This window comes from Moschus berezovskii, chromosome 22 (assembly GCF_049115385.1).
Source record: "Moschus berezovskii isolate FMDL1 chromosome 22, NW_MosBer_1.0, whole genome shotgun sequence".
Classification (NCBI taxonomy): Eukaryota; Metazoa; Chordata; class Mammalia; order Artiodactyla; family Moschidae; genus Moschus; species Moschus berezovskii.
In genome coordinates this window covers 53,029,978-53,057,421 of record NC_142481.1, presented here as the reverse complement: position 1 = coordinate 53,057,421, position 27,444 = coordinate 53,029,978, and the positions used below count along the sequence as shown (strand labels likewise).

At 47.9% G+C, this 27,444-nt stretch overlaps 1 protein-coding gene across 1 annotated transcript in view; it reads right to left on the bottom strand.

The window, feature by feature from the left end:
* COTL1 (coactosin like F-actin binding protein 1) overlaps positions 1 to 27,444 on the bottom strand; it is a 44,965-nt gene that overhangs the window by 1,953 nt on the left and 15,568 nt on the right. The window contains exon 3 of the mRNA XM_055413027.2: positions 17,776 to 17,933. Coding sequence (XP_055269002.1) covers positions 17,776 to 17,933 — 158 coding nt within the window. The remainder of the gene's footprint in view (positions 1 to 17,775; positions 17,934 to 27,444) is intronic.

Genomic DNA, 27,444 nt, shown 5'->3' with positions numbered 1-27,444 from the left:
ATTCACTCAACAAACATGGTGCCATGAGATGGAGCTGTAGTGATGAGCCAAACGGCTGTAGTTGCTGTGGTATATATGTGTCCACCATAAAACCCCACAGACCTAGCACACACGAGGCTCTCGTAAATGTGTGTGGCCTGAATGAGTGAAGCAGGTGATCTAAGCCATGAAGAGTTAACAGGTACTTGAATACATGCATTATAAAACTGCCATAAGGAAAATGTCAGGCTGGTGACAGGTAAGAATACGGAGAAGTTACCAAAATACGAATAACAAGTCTGGAGGTCAGAACATCATCCACATTAAAAAAGAGTCCATGAGGAAACAATATAAACAATGACCACTGTAAAAAGGGCCTAAGTGACCAGGCAGTGCCACATATTAACAAACTTAATTCTTAAAACCTTTTAGCATGACTCAGCAATTCTACTCCCAGATAGCTACCCAACAGAAACGAAAGCATATGTCCACACAGACACTTGTAATCACAAACATTCATGGCAACATTACTCATAACAGTCAAAAAGTGGAAACAACTCAAATGCCCATCAACACATGAAAGGGTAAACAAAATAGGGTCTATCCATATGATGGAACATTCAGTTCAGTTCAGTCGCTCAGTCGTGTCCGACTCTCTGTGACCCCATGAACCACAGCACGCCAGGCCTCCCTGACCATCACCAACTCCCGGAGTTCACCCAAACTCATGTCCATCGAGTCGGTGATGCCATCCAGCCATCTCATTCTCTGTAGTCCCCGTCTCCTCCCACCCCCAATCCCCCCTAGCATCAGACTCTTTTCCAGTGAGTCAACTCGTCGCATGAGGTAGCCAAAGTATTGGAGTTTCAGCTTTAGCATCAGTCCCTCCAATGAACACCCAGGATTGATCTCCTTTAGAATGGACTGGTTGGATCTCCTTGCAGTCCAAGGGACTCTCAAGAGTCTTCTCCAGCACCACAGTTCAAAAGCATCAATTCTTCGGCGATCAGCTTTCTTCACAGTCCAACTCTCACATCCATACATGACCATGGGAAAAACCATAGCCTTGACTAGACGGACCTTTGTTGGCAAAGTAATGTCTCTGCTTTTTAATATGCTATCTAGGCTGGTCATAACTTTCCTTCCAAGGAGTAAGCGTCTTTTAATTTCATGGCTGCAATCAGCATCCGCAGTGATTTTGGAGCCAAAAAAATAAAGTCTGACACTGTTTCCACTGTTTCCCCATCTATTTCCCATGAAGTGATGGGACCAGATGCCATGATCTTCATTTTCTGAATGTTGAGCTTCAAGCCAACCTTTTCACTTTTCTCTTTCACTTTCATCAAGAGGCCTTTGAGTTCCTCTTCACTTTCTGCCATAAGGGTGGTGTCATCTGCATATCTGAGGTTACTGATATTTCTCCCGGCAATCTTGATTCCAGCTTGTGCTTCTTCCAGCCCAGAGTTCCTCATGATATACTCTGCATATAAGTTAAATAAGCAGGGTGACAATATACAACCTTGACGGACTCCTTTTCCTATTTGGAACCAGTCTGTTGTTCCATGTCCAGTTCTAACTGTTGCTTCCTGACCTGCATACAGGTTTCTCAAGAGGCAGGTCAGGTGGTCTGGTATTCCCATCTCTTTCAGAATGTTCCACAGTTTATTGTGATCCACACAGTCAAAGGCTTTGGCATAGTCAATGAAGCAGAAATAGATGTTTTTCTGAACTCTCTTGCTTTCTCCATGATCCAGGGGATGTTGGCAATTTGATCTCTGGTGCCTCTGCCTTTTCTAAAACCTGCTTGAACATCTGGAAGTTCACCCTCAGTCATAAAAAGGAGTGAGGTTCTGATTCAGGCTACAGCAGGGATGAACCTTAAAACCACTATGCTCAAAAAAAGAACAAACCATTATGCTCAGTGAGAGAAGCCAGACATGAAAGACCACATACTGTATGATTCCGTTTATATGAAAAGTCCAGAAAAAGCAAATCCAGAGAGACAAAAAGTAGATTCCTGGTTTCTAGGAGCTAGAGGTTGGAACAGAAAATGAAGGAAATGCTCGAAAATTGAACTGCAATAATAGTTGCACACTGTGTAAATTTACTAAAAATAATTAAACTGTAAACTTTGGGTGAGTTAATTTTGTGGTGTGTACATTATATCATAATAAAGCTGCTTTTTAAAAATCCTGTAATATATTAATAATCAATATTATTTCCATTGAAAAGATGACAAAACAAAGGCTGAGATAATGACAGTTGCCCAAAGTCACATGGATAGCAGGTACAGCTGACTCTAAAGCTGGCCTTCTTCTTTTTATTATTTTTTAAATTTTATTTATTTTTTTATTATTTTTATTTTTGGTTGCACTGGGCTGTGCACGGGCTTCTCACTGTGGCAGCTTCTCTTGTTGCAGAGCCCAGGCTCTAGGCACACAGGCTCAGTAGTTGGGGCGATGGACTTAGTTGTTTCACAGCATGGGGAGTCTTCCTGGACCAGGGATCAAACCCATGTACCCCGCATTGGCAGACGGATTCTTATCCCGTGCACCACGATGGAAGTCCTAAAGTTGGCCTTCTTAAAAGTGTCACCATCTCCTTTAGGAGTGATGAAAATATTTTGGAAATGGATACAGGTAGTGTCTGTACAACATTGTGAAGGTACTAAATGCCACTGAATTGTATGTTTTTTAATGGTGGTTAATTTTATGTTATGTGAGTTTCACCTCAATTTTTAAAAAAAGAGGGAGAAAGAAATAAAAAAAGAATGACTAAACCAGAAGCAATCTCAAGGTCAAGTTTCACAATATTAAGACAAAACATGCCAAGCCACCAAGAATACTAACAGAAAGGAGGAAAGGGGAGGTTAATATTTATCAAGCAACTAATACATGCCAGGTGCAGCCTCACACATTTTCTCGCTTATCCTCCTTCAGTATATTAGCCTTTTTTTTTTTTGCTTTTAAAGATAAGTTCCACAGGCTGGGCTTGGAGAGATTGTGTGATCAGCCCAGAAGACTAAACATCCTTTTCTACTCCCAGTCCACCATACTGTGCTGCTAAGGGTCTGTGTAAGTCATGAGCATAGAGTGAACACATCAGAACAGCAGAGCCAGAAAGGGGAACCCAGAAATAACGTGTTTCTCAACCTGAGCCCCAGCAGCAGGGGGAGAGGCGAAGAGCAAACCAGGAGGAGGAAGCCCCACAGCTCAAGATGCCTATGGAAGGAAGTCCAAAGTTCCCCTGCCCTGTGATAGCTATATATGGCTATCTAGAGTCTGTTAGCCATTAGACAATTTAGATCAAGAAGAGGTTTGATAAGGTCTAAGAAATCCACAGTGAAAGTGCACACAGAGCACAGTCCCCCTTAAAACCACAAGTGTATGGGAAATTGAATCATAGCTAAAGAAGCAAACCAGGGTAGCAGCACCCAGTGAAATACAGCATAACAATAAATGTAAATGAACAAAATTATGTTAAAAAAAATCTGTCTCAAACTGCAAAAATAAAACTCAAACCCTATACATTTGAGAATTTGAGACACGCTTAAAACCAAAATTTTTTGACACGTTTGCCAAAACTGATTCTTTCGAACAAAAGTACAGAGACAAGCAGCCTCATCCATCCCTACTACAAGCAGCCTCATCCATCCCTACTATTGGAATCAGACCCCTCCCTCCAGAGGGCAGACAGGAAGTGGCCGGCCACATAGAGGAGGTCCTGGCGGGCCTGGAGGGGCTCCCCCACCACAGGATGTTGAGGTGGAGTTTGTGGGAGGGCAGAGGCTTCAAAAAGGTGAGATCCCCTCAGGGTGTGAACTCTGCAAAAAGTCCCCCAAAGGTCTGAGTCAACCTAAACCCAACCCAAAATAACTGTATACTTCTCCACCTCTGTTCCTTCTAGGGTCCTCACAGAGCGGGCATTCAACATGGCAAGGGAGGCGCCACCACCTCTGGGGAATGGGCTTAAATGTGAGTTTTCAAAAACAGGCAGAAACAGCAAAAATGATTCTGTGGACAGCCAGACCTCAATGCAGGAGCAAAGCCTGCGACCTGAGGGGCCTGCAAGGACTCGCTCACACTGAAAACCGCAAAGAACATATCTACAGAAAGCAGGCCCCCCGCCAGCCCCCCGCCCACCATGTGCACACCCTGGGCTCTCAACCACAGTCCCTGGCACCCTCCAGGTACCACCAACACCTCCCAGAGAAGAGGCAGGCCACACGAAGGCTGCAAGCTGCAGGGCACAAGTGCTCAACGGAAAGGAGACCAGTGCGGCCCAGAGCAATGCCAACACATAGGGAATCGTAAATTTGCTAGAAGCCACACCGAAACAAGTACTTTTGTTCTCCATACTGAATCTCAAAAAGCCAGTGCACTCAGCACACAGCAGTGTGACACGCCAGGCTTCACATGCTCTGCGGCCACACATGGCCAGTGGCAGTCCAAGTCCAGAGAGAACAGGAAAGAGTCTGAAAGAATAACGTGCTCAGGGACTTCCCTGGTGGTCCAGTGGCTAAGACTACACTCTCCCAGTTCAGGGGGCCTGGGTTCGTTCCCTGGTCAGGAAACTAGATCCCATATGCCACAGCTAAGAGTTCGAATGTTGTGACCTAAGATCTCATGAGCTGCAACTAAGCCCCAGAACAGCTGAAAGAATAAATAATAAAATACGTGTGGCTGAGTCCCTTTGCCACGCACCTGAAACTATCACAACGTTGTTAATCGACCATCCTTCAACATAAAATAAAAAGTTAAAAAAAATAAAAACAAAAAGAATAATGTGCTCAGTCAAGCAGACACATTAATCATAAAATATTAGAGCTGATCTGGGTCGGGGGAAGGAGAGCCTTCTGGGGCAGGAGTGGGTGGGTGCTGGACCCATGTCTTGATCTGGGTGGTAGTTTCATAGGTGTGTACAAAAATTCCAAATTTTAGAATTCATAAACTCATCAAGCTGTATACCTAAGATATATGTGTTTTCCTATGTGTACCTTGCTTAACAAAAGAAAGTCCGGGTGAGGGGTATGGAGCTGAAAGAGCCTTTGAGACCCTGACATTCACCCCCTCATTTGATAGAGAATAAGGAAAAGACCCAGAGAGCGGGCGTGATGCGTCCCGGGGGACACAGCAGCGGCACACTGGGGCCCCGGGGACAGGCCCTCTCGCCCCGACACACTAGCTGGTGGGCTGCGTGCCCCTCCCACACCAGCAGCCATCACATCCTTCAGGCTGCCAGAGCCACATGCCAAGGACTTCAAAGCAAAATGTGCTGGCCTGGGGGCACTGTCAGCTAGAGTTCTAGAAAGATCTTCGTCATGTCTGGGAACTCGGTGTCCCTGGCTGCCAGCCTGCAGACAGGGTCTCTCCCTTTTCTGCCAGGGCAGGACTTCTCAAAGGAAGACGCCTCATCCAGCTAACCAGGACTCCTAGATGGCTTGGAGACACACACTGATCAAATTCAGGACACGTTCTGTCCCCAGGATGTCTCTCAAGGGTTTTTAAGCTCATGCTTCAGAGGATGGACATCGGTCTGCTTCCAAGGAGGGTAACTCTAGAGAAGGACAAGGATTAGGAAGTGGTGCTCTATACACAGTCAAGAATCTACTTGCAAGGCTGGTCTAAAAAGTGTGTATTATATTTTCCCATCCTTGGTTTTAAATCATCTCACTTTTATTACTTTAAAAATACTATTTATTTGGATGTGCTGGGTCTTAGTTGCAGCAGTCGGGATCGTTGGATCTTCTTTGCAGGACGCGGGTTCTTTAGCTGCAGCACGCAAGCTCTTAGTTGTCTGTGGGATCTAGTTCCCCGACCAGGGATTGAACCCAGCCCCCCTGCATCGGAAGAGTGGAGTCTTAGCCAGAGAAGTCCCCAAATCATCTCGGTTTTAAATGGCCCCCAACTGCCTGGGTTTAAACCCCGGCTTCGGTCCTAAAATGTACTGGGAGTGGCCTGGGCCACACAATGAGACAGCTGCCCATGTGCATTTCCAGCAGCCTGACCCTCCCTGGAAACTTACCCGCCTGATCCTCAGTTTCCTCTCTCAAGTGGGGACAGTAATAGGACCTCCATCCTGTAAGGATCTGATGAGTGTGCCTAGTGCAGAGCAAGTGCTCAAGAATTATTAGGTAATATTTCACAAGATCATGGATTTTCTTCATCCTCAAGATTGTTAGAGGAGTCTGTGAGCTCTAAAGAAGTTTTCTGAAATGCTCAGAGCAAATGTATAGGGTGTGGCTAAGTTCCCTTTCCCTCACCCACACTGACTTCTCCATCCTCACTCTTTACTTTTTAATGAAGGAAAGTTTGGGGAATTTCTAGAATAAGCGAGATAGTGACACAGGTTCTCCTTGCCCTTGCAGAAAGAAGATAGCAAATCCAGCTGCTCACTCAAAAGCTGGGGACAGAATTAGCCATGGGAAGACACAGAGGAGGCCTGTGGGGGCAGAAGTGTGTCTGGTCTTCTACCCGGAACGTAAGGACCATGGTGAGTTGCTACCCTACACAGAGAACACAGGTACCAGGAAGATCTGGGGAGAAGAAGTGAGTTAAGTCTGTGATGCCAGCAATGCCCATTTCTACAAGGTGGCGCCAGGGAGGAGATACCTTCATCGTATCCCAAGATAACGAGAGCTAATGTAAATCACTCTTCCAATTAACACCTGCCTGCTGCTGCTGCTGCCAAGTCGCTTCAGTCGTGTCCGACTCTGTGCAACCCCACAGACGGAAGCCCACCAGGCTCCCCCATCCCTGGGATTCTCCAGGCAAGAACAGTGGACCTGCCTACTGAACATCTATTATATGCCAGATACTCTCTGAGGCCCTGATACTAACAGGTCCCTCTGACAGTCTCAGAGCAGAGAAGAAGAGCCACGAGGGCTCTACAAGGCCCTGCAGGGAGCAGCCAATGGCTCTGGGCCCTGGCCTCCACCTCCAAGAAAGAAGCAGTCTGGGTAATGGGTGTGCTGGCTCTTTCCCCACCAGCCATCCTCGGATTTGCACCTGAGCCTCCAGAGCCCACGGGACAAAGTTCCACCTCAGACACCAGAATCCAAGGAGCAGTGAGAAAAACCAGCACAGAAATGTCAACTTTGGGATTTGAGTATGACTTTCAAAAAGAAGGTTGTGTGCTGGCTTCAGGCCCATCCCAAACTCTTGCAAAAATGGGGGGGATGGAACCTCCCCTCCCACCTGTGTGAGGTGGGGCAGTGAGATGGGCAAGTGGGTGGATGGGACACATGCTGGCCACAATAATGTATCTTTTCCCCAAGTGGGCGAAGATTAATTATAAACCAAAGACCTTGGCGTGCTGAAGAAAAGCAATTGGTCCCCAGCAGCCCGCATCTTGCTAAGAGAAAAGGCACCCTCCAAGGAACATGGGCCAGATGAAAATGCATAACATCAAACCTGCCAACCCCTCCTGGGCCCCCTACACCTTCCCTCCTACAACTATTCTACAGAGTCTCAGAGACCAAGGTTTTAAAAGTCCTTCTAGGAAATGGCAACCCACTCCAGTGTTCTTGCCTGGAGAATCCCAGGGACAGGGGAGCCTGGTGGGCTTCCATCTATGGGGTCACACAGAGTCAGACACGACTGAAGTGACTTAGCAGTAGAAGTAGTGGGGTATATTTACTAAAAAAGAAAAGGTTCCTGTAACTGGCATGGGAAAAACAAGTAGGTTGAAAGGGTATGGTCCAATGATTGACAGAATTTGGGAACGTGAGCACCTGCATCATTGTCACAGGTCAGGAATGACACAACCCTATTTCACTCAGGAGAGGACAAGGACGAGAGAAGAGCATGTGGTGGCATTCCGAGTGGGCTCAAGGCAACGTCCAACACCGACCATGGGTATTTACAAGAGCCCTGACTCCACTGTGCCTGATTTCTGACAAGGCTTCATCTAAATCAAGGATGTAAGAATGTGGGAATTGGGGGCTTCCCTGGTGGTCCAGTGGTCCTCTGCAGTTCAGAGGACATGAGTTCAATCCCTGGCTGGGGAACTAAAATCCTGCACTGCAATGAAAGATCCTGCCTGATACAACAAGAACCCAAGTGCAGCAAGAAAGAGTCAACACAGCCAGATAAATAAATATATATTTTAAAAAAGAAGGGAGGAACAAGCTCCACTCTCTCCTCTGGTACCCACAGCAGACATCACAAATCAGTCATGGCACTTTCCCCACTAAGTCCAGACTTAACCTGAGAATCCTTCTTAATCCAGACCTCCAAATAGCCCCTGCTATCAATCAACTGACAAGAAATACTAATCCAGTTTAGGACTTCAATTTCTGCCTGGTTGAAGCTGTGGCTAGCATTTCTTTCTTTTTTTAACTTGGAGTATGACTGCTTGAGAAAACCACAGTTCAAAAAGACAAACGTACCCCAGTGTTCATCGCAGCACTATTTACACAGTAGCCAGGACATGGGAACAATCTAAATGTCCATTAACAGATGCGTGCATAAAGAAGATGTGGTGCATATATGCAATGGAATATTGCTCAACCATAAAAAGTGGTTAGTATTTCTTGCTCCTCAGCAATACTCACTTTTGGGAATTTTTCCCAAAGGAAAAATTCAACATAATTTTTAAAACATTACAACATGTATACTCACAGATGTTCACTGTCAGTAAATACCAGATTGCTTCCACTTTGCAACAAGAGTTGAGTAAATAAGTAAATAGCACCTACATTGAACAGTTCCTACATGGCAGGCACTTAGAATACACAGTATTTTATTTAATTTTTACAGTTCTATGAGTTAGATATTATCATCCCCAATTTTCAGAGGAAGCTGAAGCTCAGGAAGTGAAATAGCTGGCACAAGGTCACACACATCATGGGGTGGGGCTGAGACCCAAACCCATGTTTAACTCCACACCAAGGTCTTCATCAAGAGAATGAAAACCACACACACACACACACACACACATACACACACAATCCCACATCCACTGAACAGAATAGTATTCAGCCATTAAAATTATGAAAACTGAAAACACCTATGAAATGTTACATAAAAGGACACACCCTGCACCTTTGCAATGTTTTGTAATAACACATATCATGCACCCAGGGCTTCAGGGGAATTAGCAGATTTAGTTGTGTGACTGACTATCACTTCAAGTGAAGTAAAGTGAAGTTGCTCAGTTGTGTCCAACTCTTTGTGACCCCATGGACTGTAGCCTACCACACTCCTCAGTCTATGGGATTTTCCAGGCAAGAGTCCTGGAGTGGGTTGCCATTTCCTTCTCCAGGGGATCTTCCCGACCCAGGAATTGAACCCGGGTCTCCCACATTGTAGACAGACGCTTTACCGTCTGAGCCACCAGGGAAGTCCTTAATTTTGTCCTAACCATTTTTTCACCGCCTGGGGATAAACCACCATAGGGGAAAGAACAGAGAGCCTGGAGCTTGTTCTAGGAGGGACTTTCAAAAGGCAGGGTGCTGGGGATAAACTAGGACAAGAGAAGGACAGAGGCGGGGGATGGTCCCTGCAAGGCAAGAGACTGAGGGAGGGAAGGTCTGAAAGATTCAGAGGTAGAGGGCACAGGCAGCCTTCTCAACAAGCACCACTGGGTGTGCGGGTCACACGTGGAGACCTGTCTGGACTCAGTGCTTGGGCTCCTTCAGTAAAGACCTGCACGGCTCTAATCTGATGTCCCCAGTCCGTGGAAACTGTCTGCTGTGAGTGTCAGGAGTCACTGTGTGGACATCAGGAGGATGACCACTGCAGGGGTGCGGGGTGGGGGCAGGCAGGCCCCACGCCAGGGCCTGCTGGCCCAAGGCTGGGACCCATCTGGGGTTTTGGTGATGGGCACCCAGCCACAACCTGCTGGCAGAGTTCTCAGCCTGTGACTTGCATTTACATGCCGGACTCAGGGTGTGGGCATCTTCCTCTTTCTCCCACGAGCTTTTAACCTCTTGGTAGTAGGCGCAGAGCCACATCCCCCACTGCCCTCCCCACGACTAAAATAGCTTCTGGGCCCCATCATCTGGCTTCTGTCTTGACATTCCTCCTTGGCTTGAGGTGGCACCCCTCCAAGCCTCAGTTTCCTCATCTGTACATTGGACACATAATGGCATCTGCCCCTCCACAGAGAATCCCGGCACCACTGTTCACAGGCAGCTTGGGACCTTAGTGTTTGTGTGTGTGTGTCTGTCTGTCTGTTTTTATATATATATTTGGTTGTGCCAGATCTTGGTTGTGGCATATAGGATCTACTTTCCCAACCAAGGATCAAACCCATGCCCCCTGCATTGAGAACATGAAATCTTAGCCACTGGACCACCAGGCAACTCCCCATGTTTTCAATATAGGACTCAATCACCGGAAAGCCCCCTTGCATGAATCCAGGCCCAGGTGAAACACCTGAGCACAAAAAGCCCTTTCTGGTTCTGAGAATAAACGGCCAAACCACAGGCTTGAAGAGGCATAAAACTCCCCATAAAAACAGCCCTTTCAAAGAGGGATGAGGCATCTAAGTTGGTCCCCTGAGTGGCGGGCAGCGCTGATGCTCTGCAAGCGGGAGCAGCAGCCCCGTAAATCTCCCGACACCGAGGCACACGGGTTCTTCCCGCTGCTCCAAACAGCTCTCACCTCTGCTTTCCACTGAATCAAAAGAAGAGCCTGTGGAAATCCCAATCCACCCCCAACTCTTCCCTGAGTGTAAATGGCTTCCACACTTAATTCAGCCTGAAGAGCAGTTGTTGAACATTTACTGGCTTTTGTCCTAGAATAAGGCACAGACTACAGCCTACGTGAACAGATCTATTTCTTCACATTTTAGCATGTTTTACTACTTTCCAAGGTACGAGAAATGTAAATAAAGCAGCCATGATCCCTGCCCTCGAGATTACTTTCTAGGGCCACTTAATTATAATTCAAGGAATTTGAGCTACAGTACAAACACAGGAACAATTAATTCTGATTGAGGCTGGTAGGAGAATGGGATAAAAAATCAGGGTTGTGAAGGATGAATAGGAGTTCATCAGTCACTAAAAGGAAAAACCTTTTCACTTTGTTTTTCTTTCATCCTTCCAATAGCTCAGTGAGAATCTACATTCTCTTTAAGTGAGAACAGCTAAAGTTACTTGCCCGAGATCCTAGGGCGAAAGGCTAATAAAGCTGGAATATCAACTTGGATCTCACTCCCCTTAGGCCCATGATCTCTTCCATTTGACACAGCAGTATTTAAAAAAGAAAGAAACACTGTGCAATGATGTTCAGTTTCCAGTTTAAAAAGAAAAAAGTTCTAACATCAAGGAAGATTGAGAACCAGGTCAGTATTTTTAAAAATAAATGTAAGATGTTTGTTTCCTGAAGATCTTCTCAGAGCATTTAACGTGTCATGAGAGTCTATAAAAGTAGTTTCCAAAAGGTATGTTGGCCTCAGAACATTCTTCTTGGTGCTAGAGGACTTTGGGAAATGTGTGGTGGGCTGAAGTGACAAAGTTGGGGTCCCTGGCCAGTCTGCAAGCACAGGGGACCTTGAGCAAATCCCCCAACTTTCCCCAGTCCTCAGACTCCTCATCTATAAAATGCAGATGATGGCAGAACTGGCCTTGTGAAGAAGAAATAATTTCAATATGTGGAAAGTCCTTCAAAGTGCCAGGCATAAGGCAAGGGCACAGTAAAACTCTTGTTATTAATGTAACTACTGCACTTGTACATAAAAATGACCTCCCTGGAAGAGTTAGGACGTCTGGTCCTGGCCCTGTGGGTGGGCAGGTCCAGCGTGTAAACTGCCCCTGCTCCTGGGGTTCAGAAACCTTCAGGATACACGTTACACTGACAGCTCCATGCAGTCACTGACAGGCCCGTCCTTCCCACCTCCACTTCCCCTTAGAGGAAACACTCCCTGCTGTTCTCTTCCCAGAGCTGAAAGCCGAGATGTACCTCTGGGTAATTGGTTCCGTGAGCATTCATATGATGTTTAAAAATAAAAAAAGAGATAAAAGGACCACGTGAGTACAGAGCTTCTGCAAGGCCAGCACAATGCTCCATCGACCGAGTCTGTTTCTAAATCGAGACAGCCTGGCCCGGCGCGGGCTGGTCTCTGATGGGGGCCACTGCATTGTCCCTCTCACCCCGCAGCGGCGCCGGGACAATGGGCTGGGTGTTGTGTCGCCGGCACCAGCCAGGCATTTCTGTGCGGCAGACAACGGCTGTGACAAGGCAGACACGCACCCTGTCCACTCAGCGCATTCCAGGCCCAAGTCTGGGTGCCATTATCGCCCAGTCTGGCACCCTGCTGCTGCCCCCAGCCTTGCTGGCCTTGTCCTGTTCTCCACCAGCCTCAGAGGCAGCTTAGCATCTCGGCCTGGTTCTAAACACAGACTTGAGACCCGCTCTCAAACCCCCTGACTTTTGACTCATCGGGGCTCCAGCCCCAGGCTGGCTGCTTGTTAGCCATGGCTTGAGGCAAGTCTTGCTCAGGGCTATGCTTAGCTAGGGTTACTCTCCTAGCTGATGCACCTAGGCACAGGCCCCAGCTGAGGTTCGGATTGTTTTGAAGTCAGCACCGGCAAGGGTGAGTGAGGTTGGAACCTTCCTGTGTTGCTGATGGATGTGACTTTGGTCCAAGCCATTTGTAAGATAGTTAGGTAGGATGGTTCAAAAACAAGATTCATGCCCCAGGTCAGGGACTCAGCCTGTGGACCTGTCAGCCCCCAGAGAAACTAGAGAGCTGTGTATCACAGTGATGTCGAACCAGGGAAGCTGGGAGTAATCCCAGCTACACTCCCAGGATGCTACCAGACACTGTTCTAATTGCGTTTTCTGATAGTCGCTCATTCAATCCCACAACAACCCCAGGAGGCAGATACTATACCAGCCTTGCTTCAGACATCAGGCCCAGAGGAGAACAACTTCCCCGGGGCTGCACAATGAATGGCAGGGCTGAAACCTGAACTCACTCCATCTGGCTCCAAAGGCTACACCCCCAGACCACTGCACTGCACACTGTCTCTTCTACTGACAAAGTAAAATGTTCTTTTTAAAAGTAATACACTGTGACAAACAAAGCACCCCCTAAACAAATGAAACAATTTCAGAATATATACAAACAGAATAGGACACAGTAGTCAACTCATCCAATTCATTTTTCTTTAAAGAAAACAAATTTTTTTATGTGGACCATTTTTAAAGTCTTTATTGAATTTGTTACAAGATTGTTTCTGTTTTCTGTTTTGGTGTTTTGGCCTGGAGGCATGTGGGATCTTAGCTCTCCAATCAAGGATTGAACCCACACTTCTGCACTGGAAGGCAAAGTCAACTGCCAGGGAAGTCCCCATCTAACTTATTTTTAAATGAGGAAACTGAGGCCCAGGAAGGGAGAGAGACTTGCCCGTGAGCAGACAGGTGGCATACAGACCCACGCTTCTTGATTTCAGTGGCTCTAAATTCATTTATAGGCTTCCCTGGTGGTGCAGTGGTAAAGAATTTACCTGCCAATGCAGGAGATATAGGTTCAGGAAGGTCCTCTGGAGAAGGAAACGGCAACCCACTCCAATATGCTTGCCTGCAGAATCCCATGGACAGAGAAGCCTGGTGGGCTACAGTTCATAGGGTTGCAAAGAGTCGGACTCAACTTATCAAATGAACAACAACATTCATTTACATTCTCTATAGACAGGGAGGCCTGGCGTGCTGCATGCAGTCCATGGGGTCTCAAAGAGTCGGACACGACTGAGCGACTGAACTGAACTGAACTGAATGTTTCATACAAAGCATGAGGACGTGGGGTATTTTTATTATTATAAAAAAAGGCTAGTAATAATCTTAAATCAAAACTCAATCCATTTATTCTTCACATGAAAATGGTGGTAAAAGGCAGCTGGGGATGTGATCCTGTCCCCAAGACAAGGAATCCAGAATGGCCATCTGGAGACCCCTTAAAGAACATCTGCTCTGAGTCCCCACTAAGGAGAGGGCAAAACTGACCTGCCAACATCAGCATGACTTTAATGACTGTCGGAAGATACCATTACACCAGTAAAATTGACCCTTTGTAACATAAATGGTTGCATTTACAACTGTAGTATAAATGTGAGTTCTTGTAACAGCTTCAGGTAATAAACCTTTTTAAATGGAGAGGTGGGAAATGCAAAAGGTAATGGTCAAAATATCACATTGCACCTGCAGTTCAAGATGAAGCAATCATCCGCTATGCCAGCTATACCAGCATCCTTTTCTTTTAACAACTGGAATCAGTTCGGAGCTGCCAGTCATGAGGCTCCACACCTCCCGGCCCCACAGGACATGCATGTGACCTAAGCTGGGCCAACGGGATCACTTTAAGGGAATGATTGACACTAAGGGAGGAGGACTCTCTCTTCCCCTGGGATCAAGACCCAGAACAGCCACCAGGCCTGAACCATTTCTCCTGCTGCACAGAGGCCACCTGGGGCCAAACACAGAGGAAAGAGAAAAGAAAAGAAAAGAAGATACGGCTTCAGCTCTGGATCCAGCCACACCTTAAGCTGGCAACTCCTGCACTTTCTAGTTCAGAGAGCCAAGCAGTTCTCATTTTGCTGCAATATGTTAGAGTTTACAAACGAATTATAATCAATACTCCCAACTGAAGTCTTTTCACCAAAGAATCATATTTCCCCAAACCACTCTCTACCCATTTCACCAAACTGAGAAGAGTTTTAGATGTAACAGGAACTCTGCAGACTGCTACTAGCAACAGAGTTTCCTTTGGGGGTGATTTTAAAAGCTCTGGAATTTTTGGACAATGGCAGTGACCGCCCAACACTAAATGTATGTCACGCCACTAAACAGCACACTAAAAGGGCTAACATCTTATGTTATTCCATTTTACCACAGTCTTAAAAATGGAAAGAAAACAGGGTCTCTGCAAGATTCAAAAGACCGCCCCCACTGGACACGCCCCAGCAAACACCCTCTCCCAGTGTGTGCTGTTCTTCCGGCCATGCCGGGCTGGCTGATGAGAGGGCTAAGCGTAGATGGTGGAGTCCAGCGGGAGACCTCTGGTCGTGGACATGCATTCTTCTGCATTTTCCATTCTATTGCCACAAAGGAGACCCTTGAAAGCTGGTTAACCATTAAAGCCTCCAACTGTCCAGGAGAAAAACAGCCCAAGGGGTTGAGTAGGCAGCTGCCCAAAGAAAGGGTGCCAGTGCTGGACAGGGTGCCAGCCGCAGCATTCGCTGGTAATGCTGATTAGGCTAGGAAGTGAATGACATTTATGGAATATTTACCACATCCCAGGCATAGTGCTAGCCCTTTAGGAGGTAATTTGACAGCCTATACCTTTTTTTTTTAATGTGCAATATATATATATGTATAAGCTAAGTTGCTTCAGTCGTGTCCGACTCTGTGCGACCCCATAGACGGCAGCCCACCATGCTCCCCCGTCCCTGGGATTCTCCAGGCAAGAACACTGGAGTGGGTTGCCATTTCCTTCTCCAATGCATGAACGTGAAAGTGAAGTCACTCAGTCGTGTCTGACTCTCAGCGACCCCATGGACTGCAGCCCACCAGGCTCCGTCCATGGGATTTTCCAGGCAAGAGAACTGGAGTGGGTTGCCAGTGCCTTCTCCATATATATGTATATATATTTTAATTTTTGGCTCAAATATTTTAAAATTTCATTTATTTTTGGCCACACCAGCACAGGTGGGAACTTAGCTCTCTGGCCAGGAATTGAACCTGTGCCCCCTGCATTGGAAGCGAAGAGTCTTAACCACTGGGCCACCAGGGAAGTCCTAGCCTATTCCTTTTTAAAGGGATTCTCAGCCCTGTTAACTCCAGAACACTCCCCCTCCTGAAAGGGTGCGCTAAAGAAACAATTCAGTGTAGGGCAGGAAGGAGCTGCACGTATTAAAACGTTTGTTGGAACATATTATTTATAACAATAAAAATGGGAAGCAACCAAGAGGCCAACACCAGGGGGATTTTCAATTCATCACAGTATACTTGTGAAACCGGACAGTCGGTAGTCAGAAAAACGTTCATTACAAAGACTCTGCAGACACATAATTTATGTAATTACATTATGTTAGGAAAAAAGAAGCTGATTAGGTGTGATTCATAGGCTGTGACTATACCAATGCAAGGGGAGTGAGCTCACCCAGGACTGGTAGGAGAGATGGAAACACCGGCCGTAATAATGGAATGATAGGCGTTCTCTCCTATTATTACTTTTTAATAGAAGTCTTATTTGGGGATAGTTTTGTCTTTAGAGGAAAGTTGCAAGAGACAGCACCAAGAGCTCCCACGTACCCCACGGCATTTTGACACTGTGAACATCTCAAGTTACCATGTCACAGCCAGGAAGGCAACACTGGAAGATGACTACTAACTAAACCCCAGACTTCATTCTGATGTCACCAGTTTTTCTATCCGAGGATCCAATCCAGGACACCACACTGCACTCGGCAGATTTTTGTGTGTGTGCGTTTCTTGTTTTTTAGAATGCAATGGCTTTTTGTATATTCTCAGATATGAGCAACCAACACCACAGATTTTAGAACAGTTTAGAATATTTTCATCACCTCTAAGGAAGCCCTGAACCAGTTAGCCATCTACTCCCTATCATGGGTTTTGGGAAATCCTTCTGCAAGATGGAGATCCCTTTGGTAGGGAGAAAACCCTCTCCCCTCCACCTCCTTTCCCCAGTTTATCGTTCTGGAATTTGGATTTTTTTTTTTTTTTTTTTTTACAATTTTATTGACTTGCTTATTCAGGCTGTGCTGGGTCTTCACTGCTGCACGGGCTGTTCTCTAGTTGTGGGGAGCCAGGGCTCCTCTCTAGTTATGTGAGGGCTTCTCGTTGCGGTGGCTTCTCCTGTTGAGGCGCACGGGCTCTAGGACGCACAGGCTTCAGCGGTTGCGGCTCCCTGGCTCTAGGGCCCAGGCTCAGTAGTTTCGGTTCACAGGCTTAGTTGCTGCACAACATGTCAGAGCTTCCCAGACCAGGGATTAAATTCACGTCTCCTGCACTGGCCGGCAGATTCTCTACCACTGAGCCACCAAGGAAGCCCTAGAATTTGGACCTTTTTTCTCAGCATGACCCCATGTCCTAGCTTCAAATGAACTGCTTTGGAAATTTCCAATAGTGACAATTTTTGTTATGTCCAGAACGCAAAAATAAAAAACTTTAAAATGGGAAGCTGTACAGGTAGAGCTGTTTAGAAGCCCAGGGACAAAACCAAGGGTACACTGTCTTCCCCTCTTCTTCTCGGTCTAATAGGGACACAGGAGTAAACCAGCTACCACCAGCACCCAGCTACTCAGTGTAGGGATCTTTGCCATTGCTGATGCAGCCTTTTTCACTCTAGGATCATCAAAGTCATCTTTAAACCCCTGCTGATGCCCATGTGATTAACACTTATTCATTCATCAAGTGTCATTGCACTCCTACTGTGTGCTAGACACCATTCAGCGGGCATTCATGAAGTCTCCCTTTGTGTCCTCACGGCCACGGCTGGAAGCCCTCCATCACCCACGGGAAGTGGCACCATTTTTGGTCATTCCTCCAGCCCCCTTTTCCATATGCTGCAAGCCCCACCCAGAAAGGTAGACACCAGCCACCACGTTTCTAGTATTCGATGGTCAGGATCACAAATGTGACTACCGTACCCAGAAAGCAATTTGGGGTATCTCTCACCAGTGTCGCTAGTGGTCCAGGGACTTGGCATGACACGTTCAAAGTCATGGACCAAGGAGCCAAGCCAGCCCCTTGTGTCCCGACTGGATGGTGACCCTTTGCGGAATGTGACCCCACCCCCCAGACCCTGAGAGAACACCAAGACGGTTACCTGCACCACCTCCTTCACCAGGGTCTTGTCGGTGCCGGTCTTAGCGCGCTGCAGCCCGCTGACGTGCTCGCCGATCCATGTGATGAGGGCGAACTTGGACCTCTTGCTCATCGCGTCCCCCGTGGTGAAGCGCACGAAGGCAAACAACCGGACGTCATCTGCACCAACAGCAAAAGGAGGGCAAGGTGCTCGGTTAGAACACCCAGATCCACACTCCCCAGGCGGGGCTCCGAACCCCAAGGGCACCCAGAGCAACACAGAAGGAACCACCGTTCCCAACTTCAATCCCAACAACAGTGCTGCAGGCGGAGATGCCCACTTCACAGATGGGAGGCGGAGGCGCAGAAGGGCCCCAGGACGCTTCCGAGGCTGCATAGGCAGAGGTAGCCCAAGCCTCTCTGGCTGCCACTCCCGCCACCCTGCCTTCCCCTCAAACAGTCATGCCTCAAATTCTGAATCTGATTCAGGGAGCAAAAGATTGTCAACTGTTTTTATACCAAATCTTTGCGGCCCTATTTGGAACAGGAAAGCCACACAGTAGAGAGACAGGAACCGAGCTGGGGTCAGGGGGCAGGGAACAAAGACAGTGGGAGGACAACGAGCAGCAACCCTGGCCTCCGCCCCCTCAATGCCAGCGTCAGACCCCTCAGCCCGGGATGACAACCAACAACGTCTCCAGCCATTGCCCACTGTTCCCTGGGGAATGGAACCACCCCCAGCCGCTGCCAGGTGAGCACCGGTTTCTAGACATACTTTATGTCCCCATTTAATCAGGACCCCTTTGAGTTTAGAACCAAAATGCAGCCCTCTTTGTTGAGGGCACCGCATATCCTTACTAGATCAATCCATAAACAGCTCCCATGCCAACTGCAGTCACAGTATTGATTCAGCCCTCCCTGGCGATGGCCGTGACGCGGGTTGCTGCTCAGTCAGTTCAGCCACTCAGTCATGTCCTACTCTTCGCGGCCCCATGGGCTGCTGCACGCCAGGCTTCCCTGTCCATCACTAACTCATGTCCATCGAGTCAGTGCTGCTGGTTTGGGCTTAATCATCCTGTTCCTGCCCCTTGACTCAGCTCACGCTCTCAAACGGCTTTTCCTTGCTGGCTTTAGGATTTCTCAGGGACCCAATGACTCGTGGAGCTGTGTTTCCCAAGCACTGTGTGTATCGAAATCACCTGACATCTCACTTAAATGCAGATCCCAATTCGGCAGGTCTAGGACGGGACCCTGGGGTCTCCATTCCTAACTAGCTCCGAGGTCATACTGAGGCTGTTAGTCAAAGGATCACGCTTTGAGGTTTCACGACTTTACTTTCTTAAAACCAAGGCATCTTGGGCTTCCCTGGTGGTCCAGTGGTTAAGAATCCACCTGCCAATGCAGGGGACACAGGTTTGATCCTGCTCTGGGAAGATTCCACATGCCAAGGTGCAACTAAGCCTCTTCACCACAACTACTGAGCCGGCACTCTGGAACCTGTGAGCTGCGACTACTGAGCCCATGTGCCACAATTACTGAAGCCCTCGTGGCCTAGAGCCTGTGTTTTGCAACAAGAGAAGCCACAGCAATGAGAAGCCTGAGCACTGCAACTAAAGAGTAGCCCCCGCTCTCTGAAACTAGAGAAAGCCCTCAAGCAGCAAAAAAGACCCAGCGCAGCCAATAAATAAATAAACAAACAAAAACCAAGGCGTCTTGATCCTAGAATCATTCCAAGTGCCTCCATGTGGAATCCCACACAAACTATAGGCTCACACAAAGACCCAAGATCACCAGCCCTCTGAGTGTGATGGAGACAGTCCACACTGGCTGGTCAGTACCTCAAAGCCCAAGTTTATCCTAGACAACAAGCCAGCCAGTCTAGCAGGGAACCATCTGACCCAGGGGAGCTAAGCACAGTGCTCGACAGGGCACGGACTCCAGATTCAAACTCTATATCCAGGCTTTTCTTAAAGGAAACAGATCATAATCACCATTCACGCTGACACAGCACCCTTCAGTTTATGGGTTAGTATTCATCAGGTCTTCATAAGGATGCGGGGAGGTGGGCCATGGCGGGCATCATGGTCACTATCATCTACATCCAAACCACCATTTGGGAGATGAAGCCAGGAGGTCGTGTGACATGTCCAAGGTAATGTACCAAGGTGTGTCTCAGGTGTGTCTGCCCAGACCTCCTCCTTTAGGGAACCACTCCCCCAACCTGGCCATGGGAGGCTGGTGGGAGCCCATCCCAGGACCTGACCACAGAGGTCAGTGGGTGACAAAGTGGTGAGGACAGAGAAGAAAGACGGGTCTCAGGGACACTTCATGGGCCAAATTAACATGGCTTAGTGACCGACATACACCTCACATGTATGCATGTGAGAGCTGGACCATAAGGAAGGCTGAGCGCTATAGAATTGACACTTTCAAACTGCAGTGCTTGAGAAGACTCTTGAGAGTCCCTTGGACAGCAAGGAGATCAAACCAGTCAATCCTAAAGGAAATCAACCTTGAATATTCATTGGAAGGACTGATGCTGAAGCTGAAGCTCCAATACTTTGCCACCTGATGCGAAGAACTGACTCATTGGAAAAGACCCTGATGCTGGGAAAAACTGAGGGCAAGAGGAGAAGGGGACGACAGAGGATGAGATGGTTGGATGGCACCACTGACTTGATGGACATGAGTTTGAGCAAACTCGGGGAGACAGTGAAAGACAGGGAAGTCTGGCGTGTTGCAGTCCACGGGGTTGCAAAGAGTCAGATATGACTTAGCAACCAAACAACAAGTGACCGACTGGCTGTGGGAAATGAGAAAGGAGAAGTCTGGGAAGAGGAGACCACATGAGTACCATCTCTAACTCCCTGAGGAACCTGACTTAATCCCCAGACATCTGAGTTTCAGTTGGCCTCATCTGAAAAATGGGGTGATTTTTTGGCCCTCCCCATTTTTTCTTTTATGCGGGTAAACGTCACACCACAAAAAATTCACCATTTTAACTATTTTAAAGCATACAAGTCAGTGGCACTTAGGACATCCACAATATGGTGACATCATCACCACAGTCTAATTCCAGAACATCTGCATCGCCCCCCAAAAGAACCCCCTACCCACGAGTCATCACCCCTACCCACCAGCCATCACTCCTCACCCTTCCCCCGTCCCCCCAGTCCTAAGCAACCACTCAGCTACTTTCTGTCCCTGGATTTGCCTTTTCTGGACATTTTACAGATGGAAGAAACCCTACGCCATGTGGTCTTTTGTGTCTGCCTTCTTTCAACTCAGCATGTTGGCAAAGTTCATCCACGTGGTAGCATGATGGGCACTTCATTCCTTTTTTTTTTTTTAATAGCTTGAAGCTTTTATTGATGTTTTGGCTCTGCTGGGGCTTCACTGCTTTGCAAGGGCTTTCTCCAGTAACGGCGAGCAGGGGCCACTCTTTATTGTGCTGTGTAGGATTCGCATTATGGTGGGTTCGCCTGTTGTGGAGCAGAGTCCAGGTGCACAGAATTCAGCAGTTGCAATGTGCTGACTCTAGGGCTTGCAGGCTTCAGCAGTTGCAGCTCACAGGTTCTAGAGCTCCGGCTCAGCAGTTGTGGCACATGGCATGTCAGTCCGCAGCATGTGGGATCTTCCCAGACCAGGGATTGAACTCATGCCCCCTGCATTGGCAGGCAGATTCCTATCCACTGCACCACCAGGCAATTCTGGTCCTTCATTCCTTTTATGGCTGAATAATACTCCATTGTATGGATGGACCACATTCTGTTCTATTCATCCATGCACCCACTGATGGACTTTTGGGATGTTTCCAAATTAGGTGATTTTATACCTCTCTTCTACATCAGCCATGAGGATAAAATGGGATGCTGTGAAACCTGTCTGGCCTGACCCGGTAGAACCTTCTCCCTGGAGTGGAGCTGCATGTGAGCACAGGAAATAAGGCTGATGGGGCTGAGGAACTGAAACTGACACAGCCACACGTGGCTGGTACAGGAGCCCTTTCGTTCCCCGGTACTTCCCGGCACTGGAGGCTGAGTTTGGGAAGCCAGCATGCTCTTCTGAGTAGTGTTACTGGAGGAACAGGAGAAGCAGTTCCAAAGTGTTTAATTAAATTGCAGCGTTGACTTGAGGGGGAGGGGGACCACACATCTGACGCCTCCTGACTTGCTAATGCCAAGACAACACCAGCAAAAGAACTCGCAGCCTGTTTCCACAGCAACCACTCTATTTCCCTTTACCTCATTGGTCAGTCTGGATATTTGGGATCCCATTACCACATTCGGATCCCAGCTGCTCCGTCACTGGCCAAAGCCACTGAGAAAGTTACAAACCGTGTGTCCCAAGTACCAGCCTAGGACCTGTCACAGGACAGATGCCCGATAAGTCAGCCTTATCCCCAACCCCAAGGACACAGCCGGCCGTAAGACCTTCCAGAACTGCAGGCCAATGCCATTTAAATTATCACAGCAGGAGAGACCACTTTCCTGGGTGGCTGTTTGGTGCTTATCTGACAATGGTCTGGCTGAAAAGATTGCTGACATTTTTGAAAATCCGAGGGTCACGTTTTGCTTACAAATGTCCACTGCTCGGGATGTGGCATGACACTGAAAAGTCAGCGGAAAGTCTGACGTGAAAAACCTGTTGGTCTGGGAGACCTTTGCACAGCTGCCCACACAGACCTCCAGCCCCCACGCCTCCTGAAGGAGGTTCTTAGCCCATCTGACCTCCAGCCAGTCAATGCAGGAGGAAGTTCTCATTTAGTCACTAACTTCCCTCCTCTGAACAAACTGGGCAGACCAAACATGGATGTGCACACGGGTGTATCGCCTGAAAGGGAGAGCCTGACCTCATCACACACGTGCATATGAAGCGTGTCTGTGTGCGCCCGTCTGTGTGCGTGTGCATGCTCATGCGTGAGTGTGAATGTATGTGATGGCGCCTACACACCAGGACAGCAAACTTGGCTGGAAGACTGGTCCTGAGGTTACTGCCACCCCCAGGGTGGCACTCGGGGGACTCAGTGGCACATCTTCCCAGTCTGGGGTTGAGGGGGTAGAGTCGAGGTGCAGCTCTGGATAACCCCAGTGGGGGGACCCAGGCCCTGAATATACACCAGAGGACACACCCTGAGCCCCCTCTGAGAGAGGTCTCGGAACAGCTGTCTACCCCTGCTTGCCCCCTGAACCATTCAGTCTCAACATTCTGGTCTACAGCATCCGAGTTGAGTCCAAGTTTTGGAATCCACTGGAAACTCAACCCCACTCTATCTCAGCTCTGTGATAAGACCAGATTCCTGAATGCCTCTAAGCCTCAGTTTCCTCATCTGCAAAATGGGTCACATATACCTCATAAGGCATATTGAGGATTAAATGAAAATGAAAGAGCCATGAAAGGCTTGGCTGATGGGGCTGGTGACTATATTTCTCTCCCCACCTGTCTGGTGAAATGAGGTCCACCGTGGCCTCCACTGCCAAACCCTAGGGTATAGCCTCCTTGCCTTCCAGTCTCTCAGTTGGCTTTCTGCATCCACTGACTTAACATTCACTCTGCTGGGTCTCAAAGTAGGGGCCCTCCTAGGCACATGGTCATGGAACTGCTCATCTCATGAAGATTTCTTGAGGGCCTACTGTGTCCCAAGCACAGTGCCAAGCATTAGGGGGCACAGGGAAGACCAACGAGGGTCCTGAAGATAACAGAAGCTGTTCACTGAGCACTTGCTCCGTGGCAGGTGCCATCCTAAGCATTTATGTGTGATTGCACATTTTCTCATCCCAGCCTCTCCATCTGGTCAGCACTGCCCACAATCCCATTTCACAGACAGAAAAACTGAGGCTCAGAGAGGTGAAGTGACAAGAAATCAGACATCTCTTTTCCCTGGTTCCATCCAGAGCAGCAGCTCTCAAAGTGTGTTCCTCGGACCAGCAGCAACATCATTTCCCAGGAACTCATTAGACTGTGAATTCAGAAACTCTAGGAATGGGGCCACTTTTAAACAGAAGTGAGTTTAAAAGAGCCCCTGGGGGAGATTCTTATGCCTCCATAGCCTGAGAACCACTGACCTACAGGATGAGGTGAGGAGAGTAGAAGATGGGGTTTTCAACTCTGAGGACCTGTTCTCCCCTGGCTGGGAAAAAGGGTAAGACAAGGGTCTTGTGGGCAGAAAAGCTGAAATGCCCAGAGTTCAGCCCCACCCCCATTCTCCCCACCCACACCCTTTCATTTTAAGGAAGTGATCATATAAAGGAGCTTCCTGTATGATCTGTCTTCTCAATGTTGTAATTTATAGAATTCGAGGCATGGTTCCTTGAGCATCTCACCATCAAAGATCACCGGGACTGTTCCCCAGAGACTCTCCCTCCCCCCGAATCCCACAGCCCAAGACGAAGAAGAGTGGTCTCTAGAAAAAGGGCTGCTGAATCACGGCACTAGTAACAGAGCTTTTCTGTGACCTCTGCGTGTCTACTGACATAAGCCATCACTAACAAGGATTCCCAAATGCATCAAAAACCACACAGAGCCCCATCTCAGGGAAGCTGTCAACCAATGACAAAACAAGGTTGGGAGCCCCGTCCCCGAGGACCGTCAATGCCCTTTGGGCAATGCCTTTGGACCCTCACTGTGGTGGCCTCAATTCAGGGCTGTGGACACCCTCCCCTTCCCACCCAGGGAGAGTCTTGTGCATGAAGAGATGGTCCTTATGTGGGTGTTAATAGAAGTCCCCTCTCAAAAGAACTTGACCCTTTCATTGGTCTATGTAGCCTCATCACAGGTCAAGGATGGGTTATCAGTGTGAAACATCTCCTGCACCAGCCAATCCCACAGCCCTAAGGACCCCCAGGACCTAGAGACCCCAAACAGGGCCCACTTGGTTCAAAGTCCTGTTCCTCTTTTCAAGGCTCCTTGCCGTCACATATTAAGTACATTAATCTGCAGCATAAAGTCACTGCATGTAAAGTTCTTGGGATGCTGCCTGGCAGAACTGTACTCAGAAATGCCAGCAGTGGTCACTAGATGCTCTCTCCTCTGCAGCCGCTTTCTCCCCTCCCCCTCCCTCCTCTATCTCCCTCCTCAATCCTGCAAGGGGATATGAAGGACATAGAATGATACAAAGAGAGAGACGTGACCACAGAGGGCATGGGAAGAGGAGTGAAGAAAAAAGGGAGGTCAGATTTCTCTGGAATCACCAAGGCCTCAGGGATGAGCTGCTCTAAAAATCTTCCCAAAAACTATGAACGGCACATAATCCCCACCAAGCTCTCAAGGACTCCCTGCCTCCTCCACACCTCCCAGCCACACTGGAAATCTCCTGAGGCTCGGAATCACTGAGGGGGCAGAGGATGACCCATCAGACTCAATATTCTCACCATGGCGACCCTGACACAGGGTCCACATTGATCCAGGGCCCTCATCTTCCTCCCAAAAAGACCTGTCTTCCCCTCTGCCTTTTCCCACAGCTGGCACTGGCCAGAGAACAAAACCCAAAGGAGACCGAGATTCTACCATGAGCTAAGCAGTGTGACTCTCTCACACTTTTGCAAATGTTTTGAGCAATTTTTTTTCATTACACACAAAACACATATGAGGTGTAGAATAACTAGAAATACAAACAAGCAAAAAAAAAAAAAAAAAAACTGCCTCACCACCAAAATAGCCTAGTAAACTCCCTATGGAACCTAAGCAAAACTCTGAGGGCACAGCCTTTGATCTTTATAGCTGCTTCCATACCTGTCCAATTCGTGTCACATCTCCATTGCCAAGCACATAGCAGGCACCCAACAAAACATCTACTGGTCAACAGAAAGAAAAAAAGAGAGAGAGAAGTAACCATTTCATAATTTCCACCCAACACTGAAGTTCAGAGCAAGACAAAAGAAAGGGGGAAGGAGACAGCAGGAAATTGCCCCAGAGTCAGGCTGAAGCTGCCCTTACCTTATATAGACTCCCTAAGAAGTTATGCAAACAAGGTTCAGTAAGGAAGAAAACAACTCACACACCAAAAAAGCTGAGCTGTCAGCTTCCACCGAGCAAGCTCCCCAGAGTGGGCATGAAAGGAAACAGGAAAGAATTCAAACATCCTGCCGCCTGGGGCAGAGGGACAGCTGGACAGAAGCCACAGCTGCATCATTTCCAGAGGGCTGCTGACAGGGGAGCCCAGGCGGCCACAGACGAGGACCTGGAAGTGGGGAAAGCGGCCCCTCTCTCTCTGACACAGAGGACAAGAGCTCCATGGGTGTGTACACAGTCCTTGCATACGAGCTCTCACAGTCCACGCACATTGATTCTTTGTCCCACCCTTCCTCAAAGCAGGAGATATCTCAAATGATTCCTTTCCCATTGAATTTCTGTGAAATGAATGACCCCGCGTTCCTAGTCTGACACAGAACACAAGAAAATGGAGTACAGGATAGCCAGAGGAAAAGAAAGATGATTACTTCAGTAGAACCCTCAGGGAAGGACCCGATCTGGAGACTGAAACGATCAGGACAGCTAAAGGCTTTCCCCCAGTGACAAAGCACCAGAATTTTTTTTTTTAATGATTACTTTTACTTCCTTAAATGGAAGTCGGAGTGCTACACCCAACTGCATCTCCTGACTTAGAGAACCAGTGGTTGAAACCAGTTCCTGGAGGCTATGAGTACTCCATGGCCTCCTTGACAAGAAGACACTCTGGAGACACTGATGGGTTCAGTGTCTGATTGCCTGAGCACTAAATGCCCTGGGGTACATGCTCTGCATTCTCGTATAGTTTTTCTGTTTCTTCCATTGCTGTTAGTCATTTGACAAACACTTGTTGACAATTTGTGGTTCAAAGACTGCTGAATAAGATACAATCCGAACCCTTCAAGAATACACAGTCTAGCAGGGCAAAAAATGAAAAACTAAGCATGTGAACACAGTGAAGTTAGCACCATGACCACAAGGCATCACAGGGCAGACGGCAACATCAAAGAAATAAAGAAATTAACTCTGCCTGGGAGGCAGCGATCAGGGCAGGCTTCACAGAGGCCGCAATGTTTGATCTGGGTCTTGAAGGACGACCTAGAATTCATCGAGCTAACAGGGTAAAGAGGAAGAAGGGGGCTATGTTAACAACTTAAGGGCTAAATTCTAACAGAACTCCAAAGCCAAGACCAGCAGCTTCAGTGGGCAAGTTCATAATGCCTTCCTCTACCAGCTGCTCTGTTTCTGACTTGCCACAGGCTAGAGGAGCATAGAATTAGCTTATCATTACCGGGTGTAAAACAAGAGCTGAACAGTTCAGAATGACATCCCTTAGGGCTCCTGCAGTCTACTCATCCCTACACCAGGAGGACAGGCATTGTGTCCCCTAGGAGGACATCTCCAGTACCCAGAATGGTGCCTGACACACTGCCCACACTCAACAAACATTTCTTGAGTAAATGAGAAGCCTCTGACCATCTATCTTAGCAGCTTAGAAGCATTTCAGTCCCCAGTCCTCAGCTGGGTCACTTCAGTGGGAGAGTCTGTCTTGTAAGAATAAAACCAATCCCCTCCCCGGATTTTAAAGGTGTGCCTTCTAACGAAGAGACTGACAGAAATAATCAGATGAGAACAGACAGGTAGCAACTGACTGATCTGGACAAAGGCCCCTGTAAATAAAAGTGCATAGGAAGGGCAGCCCAACACCACAGTGTTGCTAGGATTAGCAATGCCTGCATCATGT